The sequence below is a fragment of the Leiobunum rupestre genome, chromosome 1, assembly GCF_980474605.1.
Source record: "Leiobunum rupestre chromosome 1, qqLeiRupe1.1.hap1, whole genome shotgun sequence".
In the NCBI taxonomy this organism is placed as follows: Eukaryota; Metazoa; Arthropoda; class Arachnida; order Opiliones; family Sclerosomatidae; genus Leiobunum; species Leiobunum rupestre.
In genome coordinates this window covers 98,487,029-98,507,653 of record NC_143384.1, presented here as the reverse complement: position 1 = coordinate 98,507,653, position 20,625 = coordinate 98,487,029, and the positions used below count along the sequence as shown (strand labels likewise).

The 20,625-nt window shown below is 36.3% G+C and overlaps 1 protein-coding gene across 2 annotated transcripts in view; it reads right to left on the bottom strand.

Moving 5' to 3' along the window:
* LOC149969123 (microphthalmia-associated transcription factor-like) overlaps positions 1 to 20,625 on the bottom strand; it is a 99,552-nt gene that overhangs the window by 14,867 nt on the left and 64,060 nt on the right. For both annotated transcript variants that reach the window (XM_090155429.1, XM_090155435.1), the window contains one exon: positions 1,793 to 1,885. In XM_090155429.1, coding sequence (XP_090011555.1) covers positions 1,793 to 1,885 — 93 coding nt within the window. The remainder of the gene's footprint in view (positions 1 to 1,792; positions 1,886 to 20,625) is intronic.

Here is a 20,625-nt window from a genome sequence, read left to right as displayed (position 1 = left end):
CAAACAAAGCGAAATAACTATATAAAATAACTGAATTCTTTTGATTTCCTCGGGAAATTCCCCCCAGTTTTTGTGTATGACGCACCGACAGAAGCGAGGCAGCGAACTTTCGAACTTTAAACCGTCCAAAAAACTGGCCAAAGTAAACTGGTTTCTAAATATGAAACAAAATAAACTAAATTTCTAAATAAAAACTATTAATTTACTAAAATATTTATATTGTATTTTTTTTTAAAAAGCCAAAAAAATCCGGATTTTTTCAAGTGGCTATAACCGGTTTTAACCAGGTGGCTATAACCGGTATGGCTGGTTATATGCCAACCATGTATTATAATTATTGGTTAAGTCAATTTAGAAATATTAGATAAAACTATTTGTATTATAAATATTAGTTAAGTCAATTTAGAAATATTAGATAAAACTATTTGTATTAGAAATATTTATTAAGCATTAGTTTTGAATGATTTAGTAGTTAAAATGTAAATATTAGTTTTGATTGATTTATTAGTTAAAATTTAAATATTACTTTTGATTGATTTATTAGTTAAAATTTAAATATTACTTTTGTTTGATTAATTAGTTAAAATTTAAATATTACTTTTGATTGATTTATTAGTTAAAATTTAAATATTACTTTTGTTTGATTTATTAGTTAAAATTTAAATTAGTTTTTATTGATTTATTAGTTAAAATTTAAATTAGTTTTTATTGATTTATTAGTTTTTAAATATTAGTTTTCTTTGGTTTATTAGTTTTTAAATAATGTTCGATTTATTAGTTTTTAAATATTACTTTTTAAATATTACTTTTGTTTGGTTATTAGTTTTTAAATATGACTTTTGTTTGGTTATTAGTTAAAATTTAAATATTACTTTTGTTTGATTTATTGGTAAAAATTTAAATATTACATTTGTTTGATTTATTAGTTAAAATGTAAATATTACATTTGTTTGATTTATTAGTTTTTAAATATTACTTTTATTTGATTTATTAGTTAAAATTTTAATTAGTTTTTATTGATTTATTAGTTTTTAAATATTAGTTTTCTTTGGTTTATTAGTTTTTAAATATTACTTTTCTTTGGTTTATTAGTTTTTAAATATTACTTTTCTTTGGTTTATTAGTTTTTAAATATTACTTTTGTTTGGTTATTAGTTTTTAAATATGACTTTTGTTTAGTTATTAGTTAAAATTTAAATATTACTTTTGTTTGATTTATTGGTAAAAATTTAAATATTACTTTTATTTGATTTATTAGTTAAAATGTAAATATTACATTTGTTTGATTTATTAGTTTTTAAATATTACTTTTATTTGATTTATTAGTTAAAATTTAAATATTACTTTTGTTTGATTTATTAGTTAAAATTTAAATATTACTTTTGTTTGATTTATAAGTTTTAAAATATTAGTTAAATCTGTTCGCTTGGTATATAATTAGTTAAGTCATGACGGCAACAACGTGTCCCAAACTAGTCCGGTCCAATATTAATTTCTTTAAAATAAACTTTTCTTGCGCACTTTTTAATATCGTTGTCTTCGTCTTTTTAATTAGTGTATTAGCATAAGTAGCTAGTATTATTTTAATTATTTTAAGTATATGAGGAGAGAAGAGTCATTAATTTTAATATATAGTTAAAATGAGTGTGAAGCTTGGTTACTAAACATTCCCGGATACGTTATATTCTTATGACAGCACGTACTACAATGAGAAAGGGCCGTGAACAATCCAATAGAGAATATACTGTCTATAGTATTGGGTGTACGAAGGTGAAAAGCAACGACTACTCACCGTGTTGGGCAAGTTGATGATGGGCTCTAACAGATTGACGTCAGAGTCCATAACGGCGCCCAAAGACTGGATATCATCCCAAAGCTCGTCCAACTACAAAAACAATTTCCAAATTAAATCAAACTTCATTTATCACAGCGCAATAAAATCGTTTACATTATTCAGCGTAATTTCCCTTAAGAATTGACGAGGAGAAATTAAAGAATATCTAAGCTAACCCATTTTTCTCGTTCGCGCCGAGTACGATTTTAAATCCATCCAAAGTCTGTATACTCCGAAGCGATATCAGTCTAGGAGAACAATTGCCATTTATTTTTATCCAGATAAAAGATTACGAATATATCTAGAGTTCAATACAATAACCCAGATTAGATAATTGTTTTTGGTCAATTTTATCAGCTTTCTGTCAAGTATTACACTGAAAACAGAAGCAATAGTGTATTTTGTAAATCTTGGCCACTTGTTTAGTTTGAGTTATTAGCCTATTGTTTTGATAAAGTTATTACATTATTAGTTTTGTACACTTAACTTAAATAGTTTTGAGGCTACCTTAAACACGACACCCATCTTTAGCTCCGATAGCTTTAAGCCAGGCTTAAGATTTCGTTGCTTTAAGCCTATCTATTTATTTCGATATTATCTTTAGGCCCACATAGTGATGATATTGGTTTCAGCCCACCTTCACTTTGATGTTATTAGCTTTAAACCCACTTGTGGCGTTAAAAACGTTGGTTTTTGCTCATTTTTAGCTGTGATGTTATTAGCTTTAAGCCCACGTGTTGCCCACATTGGTTTTGGCGGACCTTCAAAATTTGATATTATCTTCAGCTTTAAGCCTACCCTTTGCAGCCATAACACTGGTTTTAGGCCCTTTATATATATATATATATATATATATATATATATATATATATATATATATATATAAGGGCCTATATAGGTAGATATATATATATATTAATAATAATAATAATCTATATATCTATCTTCTGTAAAAATGGTTTTCACCTCACCTTTAGACCCACCTACAGTTTTGATATAAGCTCTAAGCGCACCTTAAGCTTTAAGCTCAGATTTCAGACCGGTTTATAACCTTTAGTTTGACCAGGTTTCCAGGTCTCAAAATTATTTTAAACATAAATAAAATTTTAAAAATAAAATATCGAACTGGAATTCTCCGAGATATATTTAAAAGTAGACTGAATACCCTTAAAAAATGTAATCTTGATCATCCCATGCAGGGCAATCTGTTTCGCCAAGATTACGATTCTCCAGAAGGCCATGGCTTATCGAAAAAAAATTGCAAAATAAATCTTTCTCGGTTTGATTTTAGCCATAGGCTCAAAATATAACAAATTTAGGACACCAAAAAGAAATGGATTTATAGGATTGCATACAGTTTTGGCACAATTTTTTTCTGATTTTCTTTGATATCATTTTTTAGAGGTTTTCGCTCAGCTTTTTATTGCCAAAATTAGACAAATTACTTAACTTTAAGTCCAGTTTATATTTTAGTACAAAAGGTACTCCAAGTTATGTTTTAGCTACAACACATATTCTTCAAAAGGTCGGTTCGAAATCAGGGATTTTGAAAATACGCTTCAAAAGGTCGGTTTGAAATCAGGGACTTTGAAAATACGCTTCAAAAGGTCGGTTGGAAATCAGGCACTTTAAAAATACGCTTCAAAAGGTCGGTTGGAAATCAGGGACTTTGAAAATACGCTTCAAAAGGTCAGTTTGAAATCGGGGGATTTTAAAATACGCCTCAAGATGTCGGGGTGAAATCGAGGAATTGGAAAATACCCTGATTTCCAACCGACATTTTGAAGCGTATTTTCAAAGTCCCTGATTTCAAACCGACCTTTTGAAGCGTATTTTCAAAATCCCTGATTTCGAACCGACCTTTTGAAGCATATGTGTTGTAGCTAAAACATAACTTGGAGTACCTTTTGTACTAAAATATAAACTGGACTTAAAGTTAAGTAATTTGTCTAATTTTGGCAATAAAAAGCTGAGCGAAAATCTCTAAAAAATATCATTTGTTTGAAATCGAAGGATTTGAAAATACGCTGCTAAAGGTCGGTTGGAAATCGGGGAATTTAAAAATATGCTTCAAAAGGTCGGTTGGAAATCAGGGACTTTGAAAATACGGTTCAAAATGTCGGTTGGAAATCAGGGTATTTTCCAATTCCTCGATTTCACCCCGACATCTTGAGGCGTATTTTAAAATCCCCCGATTTCAAACTGACCTTTTGAAGCGTATTTTGCAAATTCCCAGATTTCATACTGACCTTTTGAAGCGAATTTTCAAATTGCCCGATTTCAAACCGACCTTTTGAAGCATATTTTCAAATTTCCGGATTTAAAACCGACCTATTGAAGGCTTGAAGCGTATTTTCAAATTCCCCGATTTAAAACCGACCTATTGAAGGCTTTAAGCGTATTTTCAAATTCCGCGATTTCCAACCGACCTTTTGAAGCGTATTTTGAAATCCCCCGATTTCAAACAGATCCTTTGAAGCGTATTTTCAAATTCCCCGATTTCCAACCGACCTTTAGCAGCGTATTTTCAAATCCCCCGATTTCAAACAGATCCTTTGAAGCGTATTTTCAAATTCCCCGATTTCCAACCGACCTTTAGCAGCGTATTTTCAAATCCCCCGATTTCAAACAGATCCTTTGAAGCGTATTTTCAAATTCCCCGATTTCCAACCGACCTTTTGAAGCGTATTTTCAAATCCCCCGATTTCAAACAGATCCTTTGAAGCGTATTTTCAAATTCCCCGATTTCCAACCGACCTTTTGAAGCGTATTTTCCAATCCCCCGATTTCAAACAGATCCTTGGAAGCGTATTTTCAAATTTCCCGATTTCCAACCGACCTTTAGCAGCGTATTTTCAAATCCCCTGATTTCAAACAGAAAATTGGAGCTCTATATTTGGGAATCGCCATTGACTAGATTAAAATACAGAGAAGTTTTCGTTCGCCAAAAAGCTTGAATTTTCAAATCATTCTTTTCGCGCATATCATCGTTATTTTGAATGGAAAATTTGGACCCCGTCCGCATCGTACTAACGCCACAAAAAGAGGGTAAATCTGTATTCGTGCACGTGTTATTTAACAGAGAAATAACGCGGTATATAAATAGCGCGCAATTAGTTGACGATAGATTATTCATCGACTCGCACCTCAAATACGTGCTCGCGCCCTACCAGCAGACATTATACAACGGCGACCTGTGTACCGAGAATAAATCCTAAAATTTATAGACTGGTTTCACGCCAAAATGCAACCTCCGCCATTTTGGAAAAAAGGTTGCTTATTAGTAGGCAGTGTAGTTTCTTAAAAAACAATTTGTATTAATTTATAACAATTATAAAAACGATTTTTATTAATTTATAACAATTATAAAAACGATTTTTATTAATTTAAAACAATTATAAAAAACGATTTTTATTAATTTAAAACAATAATAAAAACGATTTTTATTAATTTAAAACAATTATAAAAACGATTTTTATTAATTTAAAACAATTATAAAAACGATTTTTATTAATTTAAAACAATATAAAACGATTTTTATTAATTTAAAACAATAAAAAACGATTTTTATTAATTTAAAACAATTATAAAAACGATTTTTATTAATTTAAAACAATTATAAAAACGATTTTTATTAATTTAAAACAATTATAAAAACGATTTTTATTAATTTAAAACAATAAAAAACGATTTTTATTAATTTAAAACAATAAAAACGATTTTTATTAATTTAAAACAATAATAAAAAACGATTTTTATTAATTTAAAACAATAATAAAAAACGATTTTTATTAATTTAAAACAATAATAAAAAACGATTTTTATTAATTTAAAACAATAAAAAACGATTTTTATTAATTTAAAACAATTATAAAAACGATTTTTATTAATTTAAAACAATTATAAAAACGATTTTTATTAATTTAAAACAATAAAAAACGATTTTTATTAATTTAAAACAATAATAAAAACGATTTTTATTAATTTAAAACAATTATAAAAACGATTTTTATTAATTTAAAACAATAAAAAACGATTTTTATTAATTTAAAACAATAAAAAACGATTATTAATTTAAATCAATAATAAAAAACGATTTTTATTAATTTAAAACAATTATAAAAAACGATTTTTATTAATATAAAACAATTATAAAAAACGATTTTTATTAATATAAAACAATTATAAAAAACGATTTTTATTAATATAAAACAATTATAAAAACGATTTTTATTAATTTAAAACAATTATAAAAACGATTTTTATTAATTTAAAACAATTATTAAAACGATTTTTATTAATTTAAAACAATTATAAAAACGATTTTTATTAATTTAAAACAATTATAAAAACGATTTTTATTAATTTAAAACAATTATAAAAACGATTTTTATTAATTTAAAACAATTATAAAAACGATTTTTATTAATTTAAAACAATTATAAAAACGATTTTTATTAATTTATAAAAACGATTTTTATTAATTTATAACAATAATAAAAACGATTTTTATTAATTTAAAACAATTATAAAAACGATTTTTATTAATTTAAAACAATTATAAAAACGATTTTTATTAATTAAAAACAATTATAAAAACGATTTTTATTAATTAAAAACAATTATAAAAACGATTTTTATTAATTAAAAACAATTATAAAAACGATTTTTATTAATTTAAAACAATTATAAAAACGATTTTTATTAATTTAAAACAATTATAAAAACGATTTTTATTAATTTAAAACAATTATAAAAACGATTTTTATTAATTTAAAACAATTATAAAAAAGATGTATCGATTAAAAAAAGATTGTAGTGACCTAAGTTTAGTTTGCTCTAAATTGATATTATTAGCTAGCCTAGTTTTCATAAATATATTGAAGTATAATAGGTGATTTAAATTAATTAATAATTTTAAAGAAAATCACTTATTTAAGTTACTGATATTAAATCAAATATATTTAAATCAGAATATGATCTAGCGTCTGCTAAGGACAAATTAAAACGTTATAAGAGCGTTTTTTCTTAAATAAACTTATTAAAATGTAATGCAACGATGCAAAAATAATATTAAAATCAAGTATCATTATTTATAAAGCAAAATTTACGAATAACGATGAAGAAAAACTAATAGCAATAGCGTCTGCCTTAGCCGCTACCTAGCTAAGTTACGATGGCGAACCAAAGGGGGCGTTGCGATAGTTTTCGGTCGCGAATATTCAGGAAATACACTGGCTACTAATAAACAAACGTGGTTTTTTTCAAAAAAAAACGCCGCCCACATTTTGCCATGAAACCAATCTTTATTTTTAGTATTTATTCCAGGTACATAAGGTCGTCGTTGTCGATTTCTGGTTATTAAGATGGTCTACGTGAAGATAGTCTTTTTCAAAATATGGCAATAGTGTCAACGAAAGATTATCACAATGGCGTATCATTATTTCGCCTGATAAAATGGATTGTTTTAAGATTGAAACGATAAATGGGTAATTTTGAAACTCGTATCTACCCATTTAAAATCGTCCCCTCCTTCAAAGGAGAGTAAACCCGTACGGAACATGGGAGGAATTATCTAAAATCATTTTCGGGCTCACTTTTGTTAACCGATTTCACTCAGAATTTTTGAGGCCTGTTTTCAAATTCCCTGATTTCACCCACAAACTTTGAGGCCTATTTTATTTTCAAATTTACCCGGCCTTTTCCCCCGACTGTTGAGGCCTATTTTATTTTAAAATTTACCCGGCTTTTACCCCCGACTGTTGAGGCCTATTTTATTTTAAAATTTACCCGGCCTTTTCCCCAGACTGTTGAGGCCTACTTTATTTTAAAATTTACCCGGCTTTTACCCCCGACTGTTGAGGCCTACTTTATTTTAAAATTTACCCGGCTTTTACCCCCGACTGTTGAGGCCTATTTTATTTTCAAATTTAACTGCCTCCCCCCCCCCAACTGTTGAGGCCTATTTTCAAATTCCCCGGCCTTTTCCCCCTCACCTGCATTTATTTATAGCATTAATAGTATTTACATAATACCAACAAAATTGTAATAACGCTAGGTTTATTACATATTCCAGTTTCCCCGTAAAGTGTGTTTACGACGAAATGCAATGAACAATATGGTGTAAAACCAAAACGTACAGGTACCGGCATATAACCTACATTTCCGCTCTCGTACACTCCACATTTGGAGTGTGTACGCGTCTAATTACATCCACACACACTACAGTTATACAAACCAAACACTAAATTAAAGTTTATAATTGGGAACTTATAAGCTTGTACAATCACTTACATGTTTATGTTCTGCCCTTCGAAATTATTTTAGGAAGATAGCATTATAGGAATTATCAATTAAAATATGAATTTATAAAAATAATCAAATAAGCTAATATCAACTACTGACTTTTAATGCCATTAATTCAGGTGGCCGGGTTAAAAATGCGTAGGAGGGTGGTGGCAAGCCCTTCATGCCACGCGTGCCAAACGCTCCCTACACTCACTATTACCGTTTTGTAGTAAAATAGAGATATAAAATGAATAGAATTAAGCTTTAAAATTTAATTTTTTCCTCAAAAGACGTTAAGCCTATCTATAGTAATGCAGTCCATAGGTGGTTCCTTTAAACTTAACATTGTGTATATACTATTCGGCTTTCCGTTGCTACGCAACTCATTCTGAAATTTTTAATATTTAGGCTTAGTTTCTCTATTCGGTGTAATAGTCGCGAGCCAGATTTCCCCCACGGTACTGACGAGTCACAAATAGGACGAAACCGGTCTACCGTTGGAATTTCTGGCTATTTCATTAAATTTAATTTAGTTTTTCACTCGAAGATCTATTTGGTCCGAGTTTCGCGTCTTTTTGTTTGCTCGAAGACCTTTCGGTACGAGCTATTAGTAAGTTTTTAATTTTTTACAAATTTGTTTAGGGTTTATCGTTATTATCCCTTTTCTTAATTGACTAATCTACTTATTCGCTAATTTTTTCATCCTATCTATAGAGTGCCAGCAGCTTGAAACCCTACGACGTCACCAATGTTAAACGTCTATTGAGAAAAAACGGGAGTTTTCATGACAACCACTACGGAAGCTACGGCTGTGACGTCACTAACTTTTAAAAACGCATCAACTGCTAGCACTCTATAGTAAATCACCCGCAAAAATACTTTTTTTAAAGAAACACTATTACTTACATATTTTGGTTAGAATTCAAAACTCTTATTTTTAAATTTAACTTAGTTAACTTAGGAAAGTTCTTTCCGTAAAGAATACTTTAAGCGCAAACCGTAACTTGGGAAAAAATGTCAGGATTCTTAGTTTTTCTTCAAATGCCGGTTCGCCGTCTAATTATTCGAAAGCATGCTTTTTTACGTCTGCAACCAACTAAATCTCAAAAATCGGCAGTTCAGGTGTGTGTGTTTATGCGGCAGAAATACGCTACGTATTGTGGAATCATAAACAGCTACGTAAAAATGCACCAACAGGTACATCGCGTCCCAAAACGGTAGAACGTACAAAAACACATTTACATTTCATTTCCAAGTAGATTGTTTTTGATTCGCGTCTAAAATAAATTGAAGAACGTGTTCGTTTGGCTTCAAACGAAAAGATAATGTATTTGCGACCGACAAATTAAAAAGTCATAAGAACGGTTTTTCTTAAAGGGAATATAACCTGCCAGCCACAAACGAAAAGAAAATGTATTTGCGACCGAAACGAGGTTGCGCCTATGATCCAGCGTCTGCTACAGACAAATTAAATCGAAAATAACCCGCAAAGCAATCTTTATGGAAGACCCCTTTAGTTTTCCAAGTTTCCCTGTACAGTGGCGCCAAACATTTTCAAAGCCGAAGGCAAGAGCGGCCAGAGCTGCAAACGTTGCTGTTCCACACTAAATACCTGAGGTTCCCTTTAAATAAACTTACCAAAATATAAGCAAACGATGCGAAAATTGTATTAAAATGCAAGTATCATTATTTATTAAGTCAAATTTACGAATAAGGATGAGGAAAAACTAATAGCGTCTGCTTTAGCCGCTACCTATCTAGCTTTCACTGGCGAACACAAGGGAGCGTTGCGATAATTTTCGGTCGCAAAAAAACTAACGAGGGTTGTAGAAATATGCCTTTTCTCAAAAGCCAACCTGACTTAAATCTAGGAGCAACAAACCATCTATATTGCTAAGTTGGTATTCTTGCTTTAATTTAAATTGGAAAATATTTGACTCCTATGGCCATCTATTATCCAAAGGAGAAATAAGAAAATTTATCCAAATAGATTATCACCCGTTGCTTTATGAAGGAAATTTAAAAGTCAATGATGGAATGTAAGAAAATATTTGTTCGGATGATTGAATTTAAATGTTTCTTGTGTGTACAATGTTTTTGGCTGATTTTAAAGTAAAAAAGAACAAATTCAAATATTTTTATAAAACTGCCTTCGTTTGATTGAAAAACATTAAATATTTGAAAGAAACTGAAAACATTAGTCTTGTTTATTATTCGTAAAATTTTTATAGACTCGGGTTTGTAACCCCGCACATCGTCTGCGCCTAGGAGCAACAAACACAGCAAGGAGAACGCAACCCGTCAAAAGTCGTGCATTTTCTTGCGTACATTTTTCATAGGCTAGACGCTTTAGCGCCTGCTGCCGTCGGAAGGGGAAAATTCGGATATTGTCTTCCCCCCCGCCCGTAAAACGTTCAGCGTAAAGGCTCGTCCAATGAAATTCGTACACAACCCTTCGTTAGCGTGTTAAAGGCTAGCTGCGTTCTCCTTGTGTTTGTTGCTCCTAGCTATTTGGAACAAGTTAGTTTTTACATGGTAGCCACAATATTTTCAGCGGAAAGTTAGGGAATTGGAATCTAACATTTTTAGGTACGAAATTATACAACTTAACTTTGTTACTATTATCAGAAATTTATGAATTTTCTTCAACTTACATTTTTGTCTTTATCTAAATTAAAATTTTACTAACTACTTCATGGACAGGATTTCCAAAAATTTTGCTTTTTTACCCAATCACTTTTTTGTAATAAACTAGTGAAATAAGTCTACTAACGGAATCCCCTCGTCTAATTTGATCGACGACCAAGTGTTGTGGTTTTTGGGTTATTCTACGAGTATTATCATAACTAATGGTATTAAAATGTGAAATTAAACGACACATTAATAGTCGGGGGCCACAGTTTAAAAATATTAGCTGGCAGCGTTGCCCTTGGACGGAACATCCGTTTTCGCAATCATCTGCTTATAAGGCATAGGCTTAACAACTAAACGGCTTGGCAGGATACGATTATACGGCGTAGTACGTAAATAAATGATGCGAGGGAGTTTAAGACTTAGCCGGGAGTAGTCCTGTATCCCAGCGTCTGGGAGGCAGAGTTTGTGGATGGCCGTGTGAGGGCGACCACTACTCCCCCAACGGGTGGTCATACATTTTCATTTTGCAAATACGTTACCAGCATACACGCGTTATATTATAAGTGTATAATATAATTCATGTTTCACCCCAAAACGAACCATATCTCGGCCGTAAAGTAAGAAAATTAAAAAATAGTAGTTGATACGTGTTTAGAAGTGTTGAACGCGTAATATATCATACGAAACCGAATTTATTAAACGATAGAAGTAACGATAATATTTGAAACCTCGATATAAAATGTTGGTTATACAATAATTAAGGACCTCAATTAAAAAAAAATTTCAGTTTCCATTCTTAGTTCCAATCATCTTGTACATTAACTTAACAAGACTAATTTTATCGACAATGAATTTTTCAAAGTTACCTGGTTTTGGAAATAAGGTAGCGAATTGCGAACACGGTTAATTTAAATTAAATTTTAGACAAACCGAATAATTAGAGTTACCTGGTTTTGGAAATAAGGTAGCGAATTGCGAACACGGTTAATTTAAATTAATTTTTAGACAAACCGAATAATTAGAGTTACCTGGTTTTGGAAATAAGGTAGCGAATTGCGAACACTGTTAATTTAAATTAATTTTTAGACAAACCGAATAATTAGAGTTACCTGGTTTTGGAAATAAGGTAGCTAATTGCGAACACGGTTAATTTAAATTAAATTTTAGACAAACCGAATAATTAGAGTTACCTGGTTTTGGAAATAAGGTAGCGAATTGCGAACACGGTTAATTTAAATTAAATTTTAGACAAACCGAATAATTAGAGTTACCTGGTTTTGGAAAACTCTCACAGAAGACGCTAAAACGTGAACGGGGAAAGGAAGGTCAAATCAGTCGTAAAAGGTCAGTTCGCCCTCGGCAGTTAGCCTTTTGTTGGCAAGTCACCCGCGGAGTTGACAGCTACCGCTTTACGATGGGGATAATTGGGCTACTGGGGATTTGGGAATTTCCAATTTTCTACAAAGGGTTATAAACCCATCACGTCGAGACAAGGAGGAGCTAGTCGTACAGGTTCAGGTACGCAGCAAGGGCCTTTCGGAATTGGGCCCTGTTGGGGATATCTTTGAGATAATCAGGAAGGGAATTCCACTCCTGAACGGAGGAGGGAAGAAATGAATGAGTCGGAAGCCCGGAAGAATCATGGAGGCGACACGATTTCCTCTGGATTATCGTAGTATGGAGTTTTGATTTCGACGTTATTTAAAGATAATAAAAAACAGTTTGTTAAACCTTTTATGTCGTATACTTTATGTACACGCGTGTTTTGGAAATATTTGCGATTCGTGGCGACAATTATAACTTCCCAATGAAACCGCAATATTTGGAGACAGAGGTTTCCGCTCTAAAGAACCCCCCACTTTATCGCGAGAGAACCCCCCACTTTATCGCGAGAGAACCCCCCACTTTATCGCGAGAGAACCCCCCACTTTATCGCGAGAGAACCCCCCACTTTATCGCGAGAGAACCCCCCACTTTATCGCGAGAGAACCCCCCACTTTATCGCGAGAGAACCCCCCACTTTATCGCGAGAGAACCCCCCACTTTATCGCGAGAGAACCCCCCACTTTATCGCGAGAGAACCCCCCACTTTATCGCGAGAGAACCCCCCACTTTATCGCGAGAGAACCCCCCACTTTATCGCGAGAGAACCCCCCACTTTATCGCGAGAGAACCCCCCACTTTATCGCGAGAGAACCCCCCACTTTATCGCGAGAGAACCCCCCACTTTATCGCGAGAGAACCCCCCACTTTATCGCGAGAGAACCCCCCACTTTATCGCGAGAGAACCCCCCACTTTATCGCGAGAGAACCCCCCACTTTATCGCGAGAGAACCCCCCACTTTATCGCGAGAGAACCCCCCACTTTATCGCGAGAGAACCCCCCACTTTATCGCGAGAGAACCCCCCACTTTATCGCGAGAGAACCCCCCACTTTATCGCGAGAGAACCCCCCACTTTATCGCGAGAGAACCCCCCACTTTATCGCGAGAGAACCCCCCACTTTATCGCGAGAGAACCCCCCACTTTATCGCGAGAGAACCCCCCACTTTATCGCGAGAGAACCCCCCACTTTATCGCGAGAGAACCCCCCACTTTATCGCGAGAGAACCCCCCACTTTATCGCGAGAGAACCCCCCACTTTATCGCGAGAGAACCCCCCACTTTATCGCGAGAGAACCCCCCACTTTATCGCGAGAGAACCCCCCACTTTATCGCGAGAGAACCCCCCACTTTATCGCGAGAGAACCCCCCACTTTATCGCGAGAGAACCCCCCACTTTATCGCGAGAGAACCCCCCACTTTATCGCGAGAGAACCCCCCACTTTATCGCGAGAGAACCCCCCACTTTATCGCGAGAGAACCCCCCACTTTATCGCGAGAGAACCCCCCACTTTATCGCGAGAGAACCCCCCACTTTATCGCGAGAGAACCCCCCACTTTATCGCGAGAGAACCCCCCACTTTATCGCGAGAGAACCCCCCACTTTATCGCGAGAGAACCCCCCACTTTATCGCGAGAGAACCCCCCACTTTATCGCGAGAGAACCCCCCACTTTATCGCGAGAGAACCCCCCACTTTATCGCGAGAGAACCCCCCACTTTATCGCGAGAGAACCCCCCACTTTATCGCGAGAGAACCCCCCACTTTATCGCGAGAGAACCCCCCACTTTATCGCGAGAGAACCCCCCACTTTATCGCGAGAGAACCCCCCACTTTATCGCGAGAGAACCCCCCACTTTATCGCGAGAGAACCCCCCACTTTATCGCGAGAGAACCCCCCACTTTATCGCGAGAGAACCCCCCACTTTATCGCGAGAGAACCCCCCACTTTATCGCGAGAGAACCCCCCACTTTATCGCGAGAGAACCCCCCACTTTATCGCGAGAGAACCCCCCACTTTATCGCGAGAGAACCCCCCACTTTATCGCGAGAGAACCCCCCACTTTATCGCGAGAGAACCCCCCACTTTATCGCGAGAGAACCCCCCACTTTATCGCGAGAGAACCCCCCACTTTATCGCGAGAGAACCCCCCACTTTATCGCGAGAGAACCCCCCACTTTATCGCGAGAGAACCCCCCACTTTATCGCGAGAGAACCCCCCACTTTATCGCGAGAGAACCCCCCACTTTATCGCGAGAGAACCCCCCACTTTATCGCGAGAGAACCCCCCACTTTATCGCGAGAGAACCCCCCACTTTATCGCGAGAGAACCCCCCACTTTATCGCGAGAGAACCCCCCACTTTATCGCGAGAGAACCCCCCACTTTATCGCGAGAGAACCCCCCACTTTATCGCGAGAGAACCCCCCACTTTATCGCGAGAGAACCCCCCACTTTATCGCGAGAGAACCCCCCACTTTATCGCGAGAGAACCCCCCACTTTATCGCGAGAGAACCCCCCACTTTATCGCGAGAGAACCCCCCACTTTATCGCGAGAGAACCCCCCACTTTATCGCGAGAGAACCCCCCACTTTATCGCGAGAGAACCCCCCACTTTATCGCGAGAGAACCCCCCACTTTATCGCGAGAGAACCCCCCACTTTATCGCGAGAGAACCCCCCACTTTATCGCGAGAGAACCCCCCACTTTATCGCGAGAGAACCCCCCACTTTATCGCGAGAGAACCCCCCACTTTATCGCGAGAGAACCCCCCACTTTATCGCGAGAGAACCCCCCACTTTATCGCGAGAGAACCCCCCACTTTATCGCGAGAGAACCCCCCACTTTATCGCGAGAGAACCCCCCACTTTATCGCGAGAGAACCCCCCACTTTATCGCGAGAGAACCCCCCACTTTATCGCGAGAGAACCCCCCACTTTATCGCGAGAGAACCCCCCACTTTATCGCGAGAGAACCCCCCACTTTATCGCGAGAGAACCCCCCACTTTATCGCGAGAGAACCCCCCACTTTATCGCGAGAGAACCCCCCACTTTATCGCGAGAGAACCCCCCACTTTATCGCGAGAGAACCCCCCACTTTATCGCGAGAGAACCCCCCACTTTATCGCGAGAGAACCCCCCACTTTATCGCGAGAGAACCCCCCACTTTATCGCGAGAGAACCCCCCACTTTATCGCGAGAGAACCCCCCACTTTATCGCGAGAGAACCCCCCACTTTATCGCGAGAGAACCCCCCACTTTATCGCGAGAGAACCCCCCACTTTATCGCGAGAGAACCCCCCACTTTATCGCGAGAGAACCCCCCACTTTATCGCGAGAGAACCCCCCACTTTATCGCGAGAGAACCCCCCACTTTATCGCGAGAGAACCCCCCACTTTATCGCGAGAGAACCCCCCACTTTATCGCGAGAGAACCCCCCACTTTATCGCGAGAGAACCCCCCACTTTATCGCGAGAGAACCCCCCACTTTATCGCGAGAGAACCCCCCACTTTATCGCGAGAGAACCCCCCACTTTATCGCGAGAGAACCCCCCACTTTATCGCGAGAGAACCCCCCACTTTATCGCGAGAGAACCCCCCACTTTATCGCGAGAGAACCCCCCACTTTATCGCGAGAGAACCCCCCACTTTATCGCGAGAGAACCCCCCACTTTATCGCGAGAGAACCCCCCACTTTATCGCGAGAGAACCCCCCACTTTATCGAGAGAGAACCCCCCACTTTATCGCGAGAGAACCCCCCACTTTATCGAGAGAGAACCCCCACTTTATCGAGAGAGAACCCCCCACTTTATCGCGAGTTCCTATTTTGCCTTCGGATCGTATATCGTACCAAACGTTAAATTATCGTAAAAACACGATCCGGATCGTACATCTGGCAACGTTGTAAGCCTATAAAAGCTGGTTTTAGTACAGTAACTGTCGCGGAAAAATTTACGAGAACGCGCAGCGCCCCCCAGTGTGGTTTTGAAATTTAAAAATTATGTTGAAGATGGCAGCCTACATGGACACGGAGCTTCAATTTTTAAAAGGGGAAAATAGCTCAGAAAAATAAATACAATTTACTTATGGTTTAAAGTTAAGTATTAAGTAATTACGGGAACATCTGTAGCTACGCAAAAACTAAAAAACCAAAAGAAAAACTATAGTGGCTGTGGACGTAAAATCTATGAACCATATATTTAAAACTTTCGAATAAACACGTGTTAAAACTAAAATAAGTGTGAACTGAGTCTTTCTTATATAAAAAACCACCCACTTTGTTTTTAAAAAAAGTGTTTTTTTAAAGTGGGTTTTACGGTTTTTTATTTCGAACCCTGTCTATAGCGCTAATAACGATTTCAAATGAAAAATATGTGGCTTCAGCCTGAGGAGTGGTAACGATAACGGGAGTTTTTATTTCAATTTTTTTGCCCAGGTAATTAAGGCCGTTAGATTAAAAAAAATATCTTCCTTGGCATTCGAAACAAGTATTGCACCGTGTGCGCCAGGGTTGGCACAATTTTGAGATTCAAATTCCCTGACCATTTTAAGAGATTTTCCCCGACTTATAAAGGCCAAAATTTTAATTTTATATTTCACTTTTATCAGAAATTAATTTAAATGAACTTATATTTCAGTGAAAACGTTATTGCAATGTTGAAAAAATTTGCGAAACTTTCAAGGAAATAAATGATAATCATAGAAATTGTCATAGATCTAGAGTAAAATTACCTTCAAAAACTGCCAAGATAAAATTGAATTCCCCGACTTTTCTCTAAATTTTAACAAATTCTTAAAATTCGCCGACTTTTTAAGCCCATTTTAAAATTCCCCGACTTTTCCCTGTTTTCACGAAAGAGTGACAACCCTGTTGTAGCGGATGGCGATTCTAATGTTCATTGTGCTATAGACCCATGTTGAAAGTTGGGGGGCCGAAAATTAACATTTTTACCTGGCAACTCAGCATTTGGACGGAACATCCGTTTCCTTACTTCCGCCTGTATATTTCACAAACAGGATGTTCCGTCCAGAGGTCTCACTTAAGCCTCGTCTGCGGCCCCTCTTTTGTTATGGGTCTATTGTTGAGAGTGTTTCGTTCGTGATTAAATTTTTCAAGCGAAAAAAGATTGCCTTGAAAGTTACGCTTTATTTTTTTTAAATTAAAAGCTCTACGCAAAGAACCCTTTTTACGTATCATGCAGGTGACTTCGGCAGAACAGACCATGGGCCAAATAATGATAAATCCAGGACATAACTCTGCGAAAAACCCGTCCAACAGCGCTAACACCCGACCACTATTACCTCCTATTGGGAAAAACGCGCGATCGCGGACCTATGTCATTTGGGGGGCAATTTGTTTACGGACAGTTTTCCAAAATAATACACCTGAAATATTTATTCACAGTTATCATATATAATTTGGTTATTAAAGTAAGTACTTATTTTTATACGTACTAAGTTCATAATTAGTATAATATATATAATTATATAATATTAAACACTAACTTTCCTAGAATCGTTAAAATTAATTTAAAAACGAGGAGCCAAATATGGCAGGACTAGATGGCGTTCGGGAAACCGGAAATTTCTGATTGATTTAACTCCCAATTTTTTATTTGCCCCCCCCCCCCCCCCTACTAAAATGGGCGCCTGTATCTTTTTGTGGTACGTGTGAAGGTACCAGAGTAGTGTCCTGGATTTATCATTATTTGGCCCATGAACAGACTGACATGAGTGTTGAGAAACGACCGTATGGTCAGCACGGCCACCCTGTTTATGACGCGCAAAGACGGACTGCTTAAAATTTCGGAGGAGTCGTTAGACGTAAGACCAGTACTCCTTACCACAATTTGGTCAAATCTCTGCTCTATAGTAGAAAATTTTCCACGGAGGCCGCGGAATATGGAGAGAAATTTGAGACTGTGGTTATGGAAATGTTTAAAAATCAAACCGGTCTCGACGTACGCGAAAGCGGTGGCTATTTGGCCGCTGGTCCTGATGGTGGGTGATAATATTATTAATTAGTCGAAGATTTTATATACCCTCTTTTCTAATAGGTGTGATCGAAGATGAAAATGCTTTGGTGGAGGTAAACACGGTACCAACCGCAAAGGGAATGAATTTCAAAGATGCTATAGCCGAAGGGGAAATGAAGTTTTTAACCAAAAGCGTGTAACTAAAAAAGACTAACGTATAATATCATCAAGGACAACCAATCCATGGTTGTCACCAAATTTTCAGATTCAAATTCGCTGTTTTCCCTGACAATTTTAAGCGATTTTCCCTGACTTTTAAAGGCCAAAATGTTTGTTATATTTTACATTTATCAGGAGTTAATAAATTTAAATTAACTTATATTTCAGTAAAAAGGTTATTGCAGTGTTGAAATTTGTAGAACTTTCAAGGAAATAAATGATAATCATAGAATTTGTCATAGATCTAGAGTAAAATTACCTTCGAAAAGTGTCAAGAAGATACAAAATTAAATTCCCTGACTTTTTACAAATTCTTAATTCCCTGACTTTTTACAAATTCTTAAAATTCCCTGACTTTTAGGCCCATTTATAAATTCCCCGACTTTTTACAAATTCTTAATTCCCTGACTTTAAGGCCCATTTTTAAATTTCCTGACATTTTACAAATTCTTAAAATTACCTGACTTTTAGACCCATTTTTAAATTTCCTGACGTGTGGCAACCCTGCAAATGTTATTTTATAGGATTTTATATTAGACGAAAACGTGCCTTTACACGTAGATATTATACAACCCGACAAGGCGTTTTAGGAAAACACTATGGACCCAAAACTCAAATCTTTTTTTATCGATTGTATTTTACAGGAAATTATTAAACCTCAAATTCCAAAGGGAAACCCAAGATCCGTCTGCTATAACTAGTGCTAAGACTGAAAAAGCAAAAATGATAAAAAGAATTTCAATTAGAATTAAATTATGTTGTTCCTTTCAACACGTTTAAGTAGTGAAATCGTGCGCGTTTGTCGGCTAATTAATATGAAGAACAAGATGTCACGAACCTTTCAGTACACACAATCCTCCCGATGTTATAACTTTATATTTTAAATATTAAATTTGAACCAATTTTCAATAAACCCAAGAGAAATTTTTTCGAGTTACCAGGTTTTTGAAATAAGGTAGCAAAACGCGAACAAGTTAGATGGCGCCTGTATCAATTGGCACGAAATTCAAATATGACAATAGTGCGTACCCGGGTCGATTGGGTCTCGCGAATTGGCCAGAAATCTCACTTAAAATTAAATTTTATTAATGCAGCTGAAACTGTAGTTTAGAAATGATCAGTACCAACTAAAAATATAATATTCAACCAATTCGGTCTGAATTTTAAAAAACCACTAACTTTTAAGGCACAAATCGCCAAAAACCACCAAAATGGGAAAATGATTAACTTCTTGTTCTCTGATTCCTTAAATTTATAACGGGCTACCGAGGTCATGCCATATGCTTTCGATTGACATATCAGCGACCCTTCTAGACTTAATTGTTGAAGAGTTATGAGGAATACGGCAGCGGCGGCATCGGCTACACTGTACGTGAGCCCAGCACACACCAATCCCTGACGGATTGCGCGAGGGGGTAGTTACTTAAGTAATCAGGTGTACAAATCATAGGTAATCACGGGAATTCAATGGTAATCACCCTTTGTTTACTAAAATCAGTAATCAGGTGTACAAAATATTTACGAGTGACTACCCCCTCGGGATTCTGAGCACCTAGGAGCAACAAACGCAGCACCCCACACAAGGAGAACGCAATCCGTCAAAAGTTTCTCGCGTACAGTTTTCATTGGTTAGAGGCTGCCCTCTGAAGGGGGAAATTCGGAAATTGTCTTCTCCCCCGCCCGTAAAACGTTCAAGGTAAAGGTTCGTCCAATGAAAATTGTACACAAAACTTCGTTGGCGTGGTTAAAGGCTAGCTGCGTTTTCCTTGTGTTTGTTGCTCCTAGGCGAGTACAAAGATTGAAAAGGGGGAAAACGTCGAAAGTACACTTCACGCAGTTTTTCATCTTATATCGTCTCCTGGCATGAACGAAAATCCCGACTTTTCTATCTCAATAGCACGTGTCGCACGCGCGGGTCATAGGAAAGGCTAACCATATATCCTTGAGGCGACAAGTTTATCGAAACGATTTCGGTTGACCATTTCAACTACGTATACATTATTGTAGCTATACCTTCTTGTCCAATGCCATTTCATACAAAGATAGCTCGATTTTAGAAGCACTATTTCTTTTTGAAGCCCCCAAACGGAAAAAAATCGAAACGTTTTTCTCTGACGATCTCTCAATTTCTCGTTTTTGACCCACGCTGTCGTCCCCCAACGGCCGTAGCTCTAGGGACGATGTAGGAATTACCTAGCCCATTTAAAATTAATGATTTGGCAATTGAAATTAATGGGAATTAACTTAAAACGCTCGTTAGAAACGTCAAGAGCCCAGTGGTGGTCTCAT